The following is a 13,212-nucleotide window of genomic DNA, read 5'->3' as shown; positions in this document are numbered from 1 at the left end:
CTAGGGTGCGGCCCCCAGGTCGCCTGCATCACCATAGGGCGAAAGACCCATTTCATAGGTGTACTCCTGGGCCCACCCGGACCAACCGAATCGGAAATCCAGGGGTGAACCTTAGGGGATTGTCTTACTTTTAAGAGTATGAGGGCAGGTCGAAAACCCGCTCCCTAGTTCTGACGCAAGAGCCCTATACTGGGTATGTTCTCCAGCACTTTCCTCCCGCATCTTAAGACTTCAGTTAACCTCAGGACCGTAATTGAATCATCTGTAGAATGAAATGATGCTCTCCGACCTACTTTCTAATGGAGGGGATGTGATGATAGAAAGTGAATAGTGAGAAGCCCAATGAGCTATGGAAGTGTATAAAGACAGTATTTCCGAATTACTCATCCAGCTTTAGAATGGATGTGGCCTTCTCAGCATTTAGTTATATACACGGAACACCTTTTGTGCTGGGCAGCATAGGATTTGGTAGGAAAGATTTTGAAAGGGTTAGTGATTGAAGCCTGAGAGAACCAATAGGAGACCACCTAGTCACCTGGCTTTGAGTTAATGTGGGTCTGGACTTCAGTGGCAACAGCAGTTATTACTGTTGTATGAAAGGCATGAAACGGTGACAGACATGGAAATGAAAGAATGAGGAATTGAAAAGTTCTTAACTCAGAACCTAGAAGACAAACTTGAAAGGGCATCTCTTTGGAATGACAACACAGTATCTGTGGGCAGTTAAAAAATCCAGATTGACTTCCAGCTCTCACTAGAGGTGATTTAGAAATTTTCAGCATGGAGTGTGATAGAACGCTTAGAGTCATTTGAACATCCTGAGACAGGAAATGTGTTTACATTGCTGCAGGAGGGCCTTGAGGAAAGCCCACAGTATGACCAAATTTGGTGTCAAATCAGAGGTGATTCAATAAGACATGAGAGCACCGGGTAAAATAAAACCATGGTATTATTCATATCAGTGAAGGAAAGTATCAGCTATGTCTTCATTGCTGACTCTTGTCCCCATCAGAGTCCGTAGTCACAGGCCTCGGGGCTGTCCTGCAAGTAGAGGCTGAGGAAACCTTGAAAGGTCTTCACATCGGTGAGGAGGGATGATACTGTGGGGTCCTTCTTCATGGCTGCCATCCACAGCTTAAGGGTTGGAGCCTGGTCCACACACCTGTGGGAGATGGAAACAATGAAGGGATGAATAAGGCTAAGTAGGAAGGCACTGCAAAGGCTCCTATAACTCTGCAGTTTCATATCATTTTCCTCTAATCTTTTCAAACAGTTTTAGAAATACTTCTTTAAGATGTGCATAATCATAAAATATGAGATTTGGAAGATATTGTAGAGGTCCTTGTTTTGTGGAAGAGGAATCTAAAACTAGAGTGCAGTGACTTGCTCGGTTAACCTGAGAACTTGTCCAAACTGAGAGACTGATAGCTTTTTAAAATGAGAATGTGAAAGACAATCAAGAACATGACGTATTTATTACTCTGTGGTCAGACTGTGACTAATAGTAACTAAGCAGCTCTAAGCTCTAGGAAATGGAAGTAAGCCAAGGTGGTGGCTAAACTTTAAAACATGGAGTTCAGGAAACAGTATGGGACTCTTGCTGGTAAATGGAAGGTGGCATTGGTCACACAATCCTGCCTGACATCCTTATGAAAATGTGCCTCCTTATGGATTTTTAGCCAGGAGGGGAGAAGTAAATCACTTTGCAAACATTTTACTACCTGTTACAGAATTCCCCACCCCTGCCCAGCCCAGAGATGGGAGGAAATGGTGAGTGTAGGTATACGACATGCTCTGGAAAGTCCAAGTCTCTGCCTGTCTTCTTGTTCCCATTCATGTCAACTGAATGAGATACATTCATTTTTGTCTATATGAAAGGTGAGTATATATTATTCCAGTTATCACTGTCCTAAATTATGCAAAAAATATTCAAATGTCTTACTCATTCAACTCCAGAGCTTCCAGCCGTTCGAACCAGGGCCAGATGAGGTAATCAATCATAGAAAGAGAACTGCCGCCAAAGAAGGCTGTCTTCTTGTCAGTCAGAACCTGAACATGAAACAGCCCAAGAATACTGTCCATCAGGACTAAATGGATGAACTGTGCAGCAGTCATATGCTGGAACACTATACAAAGAATAGGAATGAACTATGTACAATATACACAACCTCAGAAACTTGATACTGTATGAAAGAATCAGACCCCAAAGTGTATATTATATGATTCCATTTGTACAAAGTACAGAAATCATTCAGAACTAATATTCTGTCTCTTGATATGGATGCCAATTTCATGGCTGTGTTCACTTTGTAAATTCAAGCTGTACTCTTACGCTTTGGGTAAATCTCTGCATATGATACGTCAATAAAAACTTTACTTAAACTGGACACAACTAGATTAACTGTTAAACAATGCCAGGTAAAATTCTTTGAAAACCAAGTACAAAAGTATGTCTGAAATTTAAGCAGGTGAATTGATATTATGGTTTTGCAAACAGAAGATTGAAAATATTATCTGGCTAATAAACACCAAAGCATGTTATAAAACATCCATGATTTTTCTCAGGGCCCTTATAACATCCTGCATTGTAGGTAGATTATTTATATCTACCTGAGTATTTATTTTTGGTCTACTATCCAACCAATCATCTGAACAGTATGGACTGCCTCTCACTTTCTACCTCCCATTCTGTTCAGCAGAGTGCCTTGCAGTTATTAGGCACTCAGAATTGTACAATGAACCAATATTGTCTAGGTCTGTCCTTCAATTGTAGTGCCTGGTTTATTATATTATAATAGTATATATTATATATAATATATATATATTATGCTGACTATATTATGCATAAGTAAAATTATGTATGATAGTTTCAGTCAGAAGGAAATACTCTCAGCAGCCTGAAACATGGAAATAGTACCACTCACTTTAACGGATGAGTCCTTAACCTGGAGTCTGAAATTAGATGGGAATAAAATGATATGTCCCCCAACTAACCCCAAATTTAGTAGGTAGCATGTGGACTTTCTACTGCTTGGGGACTTGGCACCTTAAACTTCTACCTTGTTCAAGAGTCAGTTGTAGTTATACAAAGAGGTTTTTCTAAATCAGGAAACATGATCCTCTTTCTGTCTGTATATATGAGAATATAAAATATGTGACTTTAAAGAAAAATATAAATTACAAAACTGATTCATTACAAATTAATTACAAGTCATTACAGTCCAGTTACAAAACTGGAATATAAAAATCCTGAAAATCAATTAACATTAAGGACACTGAACTACTGGTTAAAAACTCTACCCCTATAAAAGACACCGGACTCAAATGTTTTACAGAAATTGCCAAACCATATCAAATGGTTTCAGAACTTAGAAAACCAGAAAAAGTAACCTGACTCATTTTATGAGTTGGGAAAATCCCTGATATAAAAACCAAATAGCGAATTCCCTGGAGGTCCAGTGGTTAGGACTCTGTGTTTTCACTGCCAGGGGCCTCTGGCATGGCCAAAATAACAAACAACAACAACAAAAAAAACACAAAGACATGATAAGAACAAAGTAGTCTCTTTTATGAACAAATATGCAATAATCAAATAGCAACTAGTTTTAAAATATATATGAAAATCCATTGAAAGCAAGTGGGTTTTACATAGTAATACTGGCATGGTTCAACACCAGAAAAATCTGTCAATGCTACTACCATACCTGTTCACCAGATTAAAAGGAAAATATTCAGTGAACATTTCAGCAGATGTAATAGATGCAGACAAAATACTCAATAAAATCCAATACTCTCATGAATTTTAAATATTAGCAAACTAGTAATAGAATTTTCTTAATGGGAAAAAAAGCTTTGAAAAAAATCTACAGTAAATGGCAACCCACTCCAGTATTCTTGCCTGGAAAATCCCATGGACAGGGAAGCCTGGTGGTTTACAGTGCATAGGGTCGCAAAGAGTTGGACACGACTGAGTGACTTCACTCACTTTACAGTAAATTCCAAACTTACTGATAAAAGGTTACGATGCATTTCCACATGAGTCAAGAACTGTGTCTTCCCTCAGTAAAAACTTAAGGCTGAGTGTAAATGGAAGAGAATTCCATATAAAGGTCCAAATAGCATCTCTCCCACAAAGGAGAAAAAAACACATCTGGGTTTCCCCAAGTGTCTGTCTAATGGAAGACTCTTGTGGGAAATGTTCATAATATAATAAACATTTTAATATAACTTTATTTAAGTTTTAATGTATAAAATAATTTTATTTCTATAAGGTTTATTATATAATACTAAGTGGAAAAAACCACAATGACTTATGTTCTGATTATAGTTATGTTAATGTTTTAAATATATGTTCAAGGACTGAAAACAAGCATGGAAAAACATAAACAGGTGTGGAAATTTGGTTGAAATTTTTCCTTAATATTTTGGTGTCAGTGTAATAAAAAGTTTCAAAAGCAGGCCCATGACAAAACATTTTTAGGTATTTTGGTTTGTATCTTAAATACAGCAGCTTACAGCTGCTATCTGTTGTAAACTAAAATTTCCTATTTGATATTATTTCTAATTACCTGAAAGTCATTTGGGAGATGGGAGTATGAAAAAAAGAGGAGAAATGAGTGTGGATACAATATATCACTTAATCCAATAAGAATCAAGGAGAAGGGAATGATTACCTCCTCTAGCTTGGTAATTTCTTTTTGCAATTCTTCTTTTAAGCCAGAGCAGTCTTCCTTATTTTGTGTTCTAAGAATCCTCGATATCAAAGGTGGTACCTAGACAGAGAATAATTTCTTAGTTTATCAGTGTGAGGCTAACCATACTGACCCTGTCACATAAAAGCAGGACAGAACCCTCATAGTCTATATCAGGGTATTCTATACACTTGAGATGTGCACCAGTTCCTGTTCACAGAGGTTATATACTGATCCTAGAAACAGTTTTGTCACCAAAGATGCTGTACTGTTCAGGATTTTATAAGCTGCAAATAAGCCATTTTGGTGAGTCTGAATCAAATATATCTTAAAAGGACACTGAGTGGCATGTACTGTACATGAAAGAGGACTTGAAGATAATTTGGCAAAGTGAGAAGGAGAAAGAGTCTTTTAGCAAGAATAGAGAAGGGGTGGCAAGTTTGGGAAAAATAAAAACATTCAGCATGACATGAATATAAAATATTAGGAAAAGAGTAAAGAGATGTAACTTTGAAAAGTAAACAGGGCCCAGATTATGAAAGGACTCGTAGGACATGTCAGAGCCAGCAAGAGCATAATCCTCTTTGTCTTTCCCTTCCAAATCACTGAACCAAGAATGACAGCACTGATTCAGCTTTAAAAACAGAGACATTTTAAATAGGAGCTGAAATTTCATAAACACACACCTTAGAAAAGGACTCAAAGACCATCTTTTGGCAAGCTTTCTCATAGGGGTCACTTGGCCACAGCTTCTTCCCTGGATATGCTTCATCCAGGTACTCACAAGTGATGGCAGATTCACAGATCAACTGACCCAGACTGGTTTCCAGAACCGGGACCAGGCCTGAGGGATTCTTCTTGAAGAACCACTCAGGCTTATTTTTCAGGTTGATGTTGATGACTTCATGCCTAAAAAACACATAGAAGACGTAACATTTTTCTTGTATTCCTGGATAAAATGTCATTGGTCCCATCACCCACTTAGCTGATCAGAACCCAAATTTTGGAGTCAACATGGCCTTGATTCCTTCCCCCCACCCCCTCTTCCTCAAATCTCATGGATCAGCAAGACCTGTCAGCTAGACCTTCAAATCATACCTACCATACCTACCTTCAAATCAGTCTGACTTTATCTGCTTCTCAGCTTTAACACTTGCCACCTCGTCCAAGACATCACCTGCCACCTGGATCTCTACAGTAATCCCACTGGTCCCTGTGCTTCCCCTGTGACCTCCCTATAGTTCATTCTCCACATCCATTTACAAAAGTAAATTGGATGAGGCCACCCTCTTGCTTACTTATAGCCCCTCAAGTGCTCCTCACTGCAGTGAGGATAAACTCTAAACCCCTTTCCATGCCACGTGATCTGGCCCCTGCTTACCTGTCACATATTTCCTATGACTTCTGGTTTGCTCATTATGATCTGGCCACAATGACCTTTTTTTATATTTCTTGAATTACTTTCTCCATTGTACTGATGATATGTAACTGAAATTACTTTGCTCACTTAATTACATATTTGCTATGTCACTTGCCTAGAATATAAGCTCCAGGAAAGCAATGATCTTGTGTGTCTTGGTCATATTCATAAACAAACATGTAAATCAGCAAAGTTTTAAACATTTAAGTGCTATGAAAAAATATAAACATTTTCAGATAGGTACTCAGTACACACTGGTTGAATAAATAAGTGGAAATGCCTCAAGATTGTCAATTAGATACTCCATTTGGGACTAAGATGTATCTTAATTGCAAAAATAAATCAGCCAACTAAATTGAGTTTGTCCACACCCACTATATAGAATCAACATGATAAAATTTAATTCCTTTTGCTAATTTGAATAGAAAGCTTTTTGTCATTTTTTTATAAGAATATTAGAGAATCCAAAAAATTCAATCACAAATAAGCTCCCAGATTAAATCTCCATGCACTTGATATTTTTTAAAACTGCTACATGGGTAAATCACACTAAGTAAACCCATAAAGAACAGGTGAAGTCCAGACTATACTAAGATTGCTTTTAGATCTAACTTCTCTCTTGTCTGAGAGATTTTAGGGGAAATAAAGAGGAAGGGAAGTTTCATATAATAGCTACAGCCAGGTCCATATCATTGTCAAAGCTGGATGAGTGTTCAATAAAACAGATCAGTTACTCAGGAATAATACACCCCAACATTTTTTGTTTCCTTCCTCCCCATCCACCTCAGTAGCTACAACAGCATTTAGCTTGAGGTACTATTAAATACACAACTCCACCCTCTCCCCCATGGAAACAAAGGAATAGCCAGATTGAATACTGGTGTCTGTGTGTATGTATTACAGGGTTCATCTGCTGACAGACTGCTGTACATTCAGAAACAAGCCACTGCAAGAACAATGAGGCTCCCTGCCAATCAAGATTTCTGAAATTTCATACTATGAAAAGAAAAGGTAAATCCTGGGCTTTTGTAATAAAGGAGGCTCTCAGAACACATTTGTATTTTGGTAATCTTGGTAATGATGATCAAACAGGGCAACATACCTGCTGCAACAAGTTGGAAGATGTGTCTTTTCAAGAAAACCATGCTTTAGTAGATTCTATCACATGGTAAAGTCTACTACCTCTTAATCAAAGTCTCCTGGGACTCAAAACTAATCCATGAACACAGTATGTTAGTTGTTCAGTCATATCTGACTCTTTCTGACCCCATGGACTGTAGTCCACCAGGTTCCTCTGTTGTTTGCACGTTAGGCAACAGTTACCACCCTTCACTCTCCATACATGCACTTTTATGATAAGATCACTTCAGTTTGGAAAACTGACCCAGTAAGATATAGTTTTCAATCTAGAGTTCCAGAAGGGCACTAACCCAGGACTCTGTGCCTCCAAATTCAGCTGTCTTGATCTTCAACTTTTCAGTTGCATGAGCACAAGACATGTCTTTTTTCAATCCAATTGCATTGGATATCTGCTGTGTATTGATAAATATTACTAAATGTCGAATATTTTGCTATGTATTTAGAATCAGTTTCATCTAAAGACACAAGAGTTACTGATTAATCCAAAAATAATTTGATTTTTTTCTTTAGAATATATAGCTAAGTTTTTTTAGGGAAAAGTATTGCCTGCTTAATTCTCCCTCTAGAAGGCTAAAATTGGTTTAAAAACTCTAAGCTTATAGATGGAAAGTTTCTTTGGAATGGGGGTTATGGTTTAAACTCCCACATCACAGGTATTTAATGTCTGTTCAACAGATCCCAAGGGTCATTGGAAGAGAGGCAGTTCCAATGGCTGTTCAAGTCAGAGAAAAGTCAATGACTTGGATATTTCCTGTAACTAGTTTCTGTGGGGCTTCCCCAAAATCTGAATCTTAAGACAGAGACATTTTATTTTATTCAAAAACCCAAGCTATAAGAAAATGTACCATATAGTTAATTCAGCACTCTACCAGTAGGATGGTCAAGGTCTGGACTCTGTAGTAGGGTAAATTACCCACTATTCAGAAAAGGGCTATATCCTCAGAATAACAGCAAACAATATATAGATAAACAGGACGTGAATGAAGTGGGATGAAAGAGAAGGCAGTACAGAAGGAACCAGGGATGTGCTAGAGCTAAAAGAGCCGCTGCCTGTGATTCCCATTCCAGTGATCTCTGCATACCACCAACTTTACTGGAGCCCCAGCTTTGCTGACCCATAAAAGGGCTGCTGCTAAGTCTCTCAGTCGTGTCCGACTCTGTGCTACCCCATAGACAGCAGCCCACCAGGCTCCCCCATCCCTGGGATTCTCCAGGCAAGAACACTGGAGTGGGCTGCCATTTCCTTCTCCAATGCATGAAAGTGAAAAGTGAAAGTGAAGTCACTCAGTCCTGTCCCACTCCTAGCAACCCCATGGACTGCAGCCTACGAGGCTCCTCCGTCCATGGGAATTTCCAGGCAAGAGTACTGGGGTGGGGTGCCATTGCCTTCTCCCATATAAAATGGTAGGTTAATCTAAAAGAGATGTCCTCAACTGGTGCAGTCTATGGCATTCCTTCCACTCCCCACCAGGGGAACAGAGTTCATAGCTTTCTATGCATGCAATCAGTCGCTTCAGTCCTGTATGACTCTTTGCAACCCCGTGGACTGTACCCCACCAGGCTCCTCTGTCCATGGGATTCTCCAGGCAAGAATACTGGAGTGGGTTGTCATGCCCGCCTCCAGGGGATCCTCCCAACTCAGGGATCCATGTCTCCTGCACTGGCAGGCGAATTCTTTACCACTAGGCCTTTATCACCCCGCAGAAGGCTGAGAATAGTGTATTTGGCAGTAAAGGAAGCTGTGGGGACCCTATCAGAGATTCTCATTCCCCGCCCCCGGGCCTGCCCAAGCCTCCGCAAGCAGCTGGTTCCTGGCCGGCTGGGAGCGGCCGCTGCCTCGGTCCTCACCGGATACCCTTGGCCGTCAGGACCAGGCGAGTCCTCTGGGCATACGGGCAGAACCTCATGCTGTAGACACGGATTAGGCCCTCGGGGACGGGCCCCGGGGGCGCGCTTCCTGCGGAGAGAATCGGACACGGTTACAGCCTGGACTGCAGTGGGGACATCCAGCCTCCGGCCGGTTTCCCGCGAATGTGAAGTCTCCTGGGCCGCTCGGCTCCGGAGCAGAACCAGCACCCTACCCCAACTCCCCAACACGCGTCGGATCACGGTCTGCAGGTCTCACCCTTGCCCAGGCTCCTAGCTGATCCTCCAGACATCTCTCCGCCGCAGAGGTAAAGCTGGCGCCGGGGTTTGCAGGCAAATTAACAAGTCGATCGCCCCGCCTTCCCTTCCCTCCCTCCCTTTCTATCAGAAGTAAACCAAACCCGCGCGCAGAAGCTCTCCGGGGCGGCCCTACCCCGCACTCTGCTGCATTCCGCACCCTCTGCAAGAAGGAACAGGCCGCAGCCCGCTCGCCCGGTGGGCGATCACGGCCGGACGCCACCCCGTAAGCCCTGACGCAACGCCGGCCTTCCGGGTTTGGTGGGGGTTAAGTCTTAATTAAAACGCCTCAGGTGGCGACTGTGCCAGAGTTCATCGTGCTGGCCAAGAGGTGTTGACATATCGAGATGCACAAATGACGCTCAAAAACCTCAGAGCCCTTCCCTGCCCCCGAAGGATGGTGGCCTTCACTTTGTGGGCAAGTGGATCCGCGCCCCACCCAGACCCTGACCTCCCAGCCCGGCGCCCTGGCGGCGGAAGGCGAGCCCTGGCCGCAGTCACGTGGCTCCGATTTGGTTGCAGCCCAAGGCTTCCAATACTTCAGGGCCTGTGGCCCGGGCTCCAGTGCTTGCTCAAGATTCCAGAACATGCTCTCCCAATGTTTCTTTCCATAGCCCAGGGTCAGTCGCTCAGCCACCTGGAGAGCTTTTCCCTTTTTCTCTCTGGACTAACTTAATATGACTACTGGGAGGGTTGCTGTCCCTACTGTCACTCTTAGGACACATCCTTTTAATTTTAACCCAAAGGAAACAGCACAAATCTGGATATTACTAATATCAGAAGGATGATGATGCTTTCAAAAACCTATTAACTACGGGGATTTTGAAGCCCTAGAAGGAGTACATGCTGAGTCAAGTAGGTTAGTGGATTTAGACTATAGGTCAATGAAAATTGTCTGGCCAGGTCATCCACTCATTCAGCCCCCTCTTAATTAGGAAAGAGGGGCTTCCACAGCACATACTACAGATACTGGAAAAGAGTGCACGCTCAATTGCTCAGTCATGTCTGACTCTTTGCGACCCCATGGACTGTAGCCTGCCAAGCTCCTCTGTTCATGGAATTTTTCAGAAAAGAACACTGGAGTGGATGGCTATTTCCTACTCCCTTTGGAAAAGAGTAGTCAATGTTTTATTTGACTACTGTGCCATTTATTTATTATTATAAAAAAAAAGCTGAGCGCCAAAGAGTTGACGCTTTTGAACTGTGGTGTTAGAGAAGACTCTTGAGAGTCCCTTGGACTGCTAGGAGATCCAAACAGTCAATCCTAAAGGAAATCAGTCCTGAATATTCATTGGAAGAACTGATGCTGAAGTTGAAACTCCAATACTTTGGCCACCTGATGTGAAGAACTGACTCATTTGAAAAGACCCTGATGCTAGGAAAGATTGAGGGCAGGAGGAGAAGGGGATGACAGAGGATGAGATGGTTGGATGGCATCACCAACTTGATGGACCAAGTTTGAGCAAGCTTCAGGAGTTGGTGATGGACAGGGAAGCCTGGCGTGCTGCAATCCATCAGGTTGCAAAGAGTTGGACCCAAATAAGCAACTGAAATGAACTGAACTGCACCCTTTATTTGGGAAAGGAGAGGCAGGGTGTTTTTTTTTTTTTTTTTTTTTTTTTAGCTCTATTATTGGAACAGCAGAGTGAGGTAATAAACACATCCATCTTGGAGCCTTCCTGCCTGAGTCTGATTATGACTCCATCCCTGTCTTAGTTTGCTAGGGCTGCCATTATCAAAATACCCTAAACTGAGTGACTTAAACACCAGAAATTTATTCTCACAATTCTGGAGGCTAGAAGTCCCAGATCAAGATGTGAGCAGGGTTGGTTGTCTGGTGGAACACAATTCAAGTGCTTCTTGAATCTGTCTCCCAGCCTTTAATCCTCAGTATGGCTTTAAAAAAACCTCTTTTCTATTCCTAGAATAGATTGGTTTATTGAGTATTTCCCTCTACAGTTCCAGCTGACTAGCAGAATGCACAGGAGAAACTCAATAAACATTTCTTGATGGAATGAAGGTAAGAATTTGGCAAGACAGGAAGAGAGGCCTAAAGTACGGAAGAGGAGAGGATTGGAGAGGGAAGAAAGAAGGGAAGAGAGGGCAAGTAAGGGTCTGAGAGGGAAGGTCAGAAGTAAGGCAAATTGCTGACCTGTCAGTTACTTCCAGAAGCTGTCTGTCCTTGAAATAGCCGAGGGTAGATCAGAAAGTGTAATACAGTAATTGAAGGTTTTGCATTTCAGACTTGGCTTTAAAGTCTTTTAAATTAGCTTTGTAATTTGTAAATTACTCAGCTTTGTAATCTTGGGCAAATTCTCTTATCCTCCCTTTCTTTTTCTGTAAAATGGATGTGAATATTGAATGAAATTATACCTGCACCGGCGCTTGGACGGTCACCACTCAAGGTTAAAGTCGACTGTCGTTATTTACTAATATTGTAACTATTTGCTCTAGGCTGCCCGCCCTCCTGCTTCACTCGCCGCTCTCTCGCTGGTTGAGACAGCCCAGCGCTGCCACCAATCGGCTTGGTCCGAGGGGGAGCAGCCGAAAGGGCAGAACCAATGGGCGCAGGGGTCAAGAGAACCTAAACAGTGGCGGCGTCCCGTGTGGAAGCTGGGGGCAGTCCCGGGCCTCCGAGTAACAGACTCTCGCGGCCCCTGGCCGGGGTGAGAGACACAGGGCCCTTGGGGCAAGGCCGGGAGACAGGCGAGGCCTACGGCGTCACGTCTTTGAAGTGCGGTGTCCCGGGCTTCGCTGCTCGCCCTTTGGTCTTGAGAAAATTCTTCCCTCAGACTACATCCTCTCCCTTTCCTCCGCTTCTTAGACCCGCTCTCTTTCAAATTCCACCTCTTCCCGGTCAACCCCCAATGCCTTCCTGCAGACTTCCTTTCTCTGTCACTTTTCTCCCGCCCCTCCCCACTCCCATCCCCAGCGCGTCCAGTTATTCAATGGCCACTTTAGTAAGAGCTCTTTCCCGCCGTTGGTGATTTTCCCCGTACTTAGGGCCATCAGTCCCTTCCGTCTGTCTCCTATCCGCTGACTCTGGATTTGTTTGCATTTACACTGGCATGTGAAAAACATAAAACGCTGCACAGGTGTTAAGTTGGCATTGCTTTCCTTCCACATTGTAGAGTGTTACTTGCACTGTGTTCTAAACAGCATCCTCTACGGGTCCTGATTGTACTATTTATTCCCTTGAAGTTTCTCTCCAAACCAGTGTCCTTCTCTGGTCCTCTCCACCATCTTTAAGCTTATCTTTAACATTTAAATAGAGGTGGACTCTCCCCTCCTCTCAAACTCTCCTCTCCTTTCTCTAGCTTACACTCACCACGCACTCCTTACTTTAAAATATATTCCTTTTGTGTTCTCACCTTTTCATTCATGTCCTTTGATTATTGCTTTTACTTTCTGCATTTATCTCTAAGTTTTAAATCTAAAATATGGCTACACATGCTCCTTTTTTGTAAAGAAGCAAAATTTCCTACTGGGCTTACAACCATAAAGCAGGCTGTCCTATTCGAAGTTGCTTTTTAAAGTTTATTTTTAAAATCAAAACTAATTTTAAAGGTAAGGCCCAGAATGCACCCTGTTTTCTTTGAGAATCAAGCTCTTTTCTCTGTCATTTTCACATTTTCTTTTCCACGTAAACAAGACTTCAGAAATCCTTCCAAGATTTTCTTAGGTTTGAACAGAGGTTGTGCTTCACTGGAAAAGCTCTCTGAAGGCTTTTGAGACCTAGAGAATTTTCAGTCTGCATTTAAGTTTCTATAGTGCCTGCACTGGAACTGGTCTCACAGC

General features: G+C 42.3%; 1 protein-coding gene and 1 long non-coding RNA gene across 4 annotated transcripts in view; one reads left to right on the top strand and one right to left on the bottom strand.

Moving 5' to 3' along the window:
- The first annotated feature begins 7 nt into the window (after positions 1–7).
- Positions 8–13,212, top strand: part of LOC110131908 (uncharacterized) — a 27,050-nt gene continuing 13,845 nt past the window's right edge. The window contains exons 1-3 of the long non-coding RNA XR_002312302.2: positions 8–193; positions 1,731–1,878; positions 7,015–7,122. This is a non-coding gene — a long non-coding RNA (uncharacterized lncRNA). The remainder of the gene's footprint in view (positions 194–1,730; positions 1,879–7,014; positions 7,123–13,212) is intronic.
- LOC110131907 (glutathione S-transferase omega-1-like) lies at positions 932–11,810 on the bottom strand. Of its 3 annotated transcripts, none has more exons than XM_070470133.1 (6): positions 11,788–11,810; positions 9,100–9,208; positions 5,378–5,600; positions 4,674–4,772; positions 1,943–2,049; positions 932–1,162 (listed from the first exon to the last, which is right to left on the bottom strand). In XM_070470133.1, exons 2-6 carry the CDS (start codon positions 9,156–9,158, stop codon positions 1,009–1,011), a joined length of 642 nt encoding a protein of 213 aa, XP_070326234.1. In that variant the 5' UTR covers positions 9,159–9,208; positions 11,788–11,810; the 3' UTR covers positions 932–1,008. The 3 variants fall into 3 exon arrangements, with proteins under 3 accessions (XP_070326234.1, XP_070326233.1, XP_070326232.1); XM_070470132.1 differs by lacking the exon at positions 11,788–11,810 and adding an exon at positions 9,551–9,856; XM_070470131.1 differs by lacking the exon at positions 11,788–11,810 and adding an exon at positions 9,377–9,487.

This window comes from Odocoileus virginianus, chromosome 7 (assembly GCF_023699985.2).
Source record: "Odocoileus virginianus isolate 20LAN1187 ecotype Illinois chromosome 7, Ovbor_1.2, whole genome shotgun sequence".
Taxonomy (NCBI): Eukaryota; Metazoa; Chordata; class Mammalia; order Artiodactyla; family Cervidae; genus Odocoileus; species Odocoileus virginianus.
Note: the sequence above shows the minus strand (reverse complement) of the source record. Positions and strands in the feature narration are given on the sequence as shown.

Bases quoted from the DNA above. Each gene is read 5' to 3' on its own strand.
- LOC110131907 (XM_070470131.1), bottom strand. From the start codon at position 9,410: ATGTCTGGAGGATCAGCTAGGAGCCTGGGCAAGG. The intron at 5,601-9,099 runs GTGAGGACCGAG...TGTGTTTTTTAG, and splicing joins CTGACGGCCAAGGGTATCCG to GCATGAAGTCATCAACATCA. The intron at 4,773-5,377 runs GTGTGTGTTTAT...TTCTCTGTCTAG, and splicing joins TCTTTGAGTCCTTTTCTAAG to GTACCACCTTTGATATCGAG.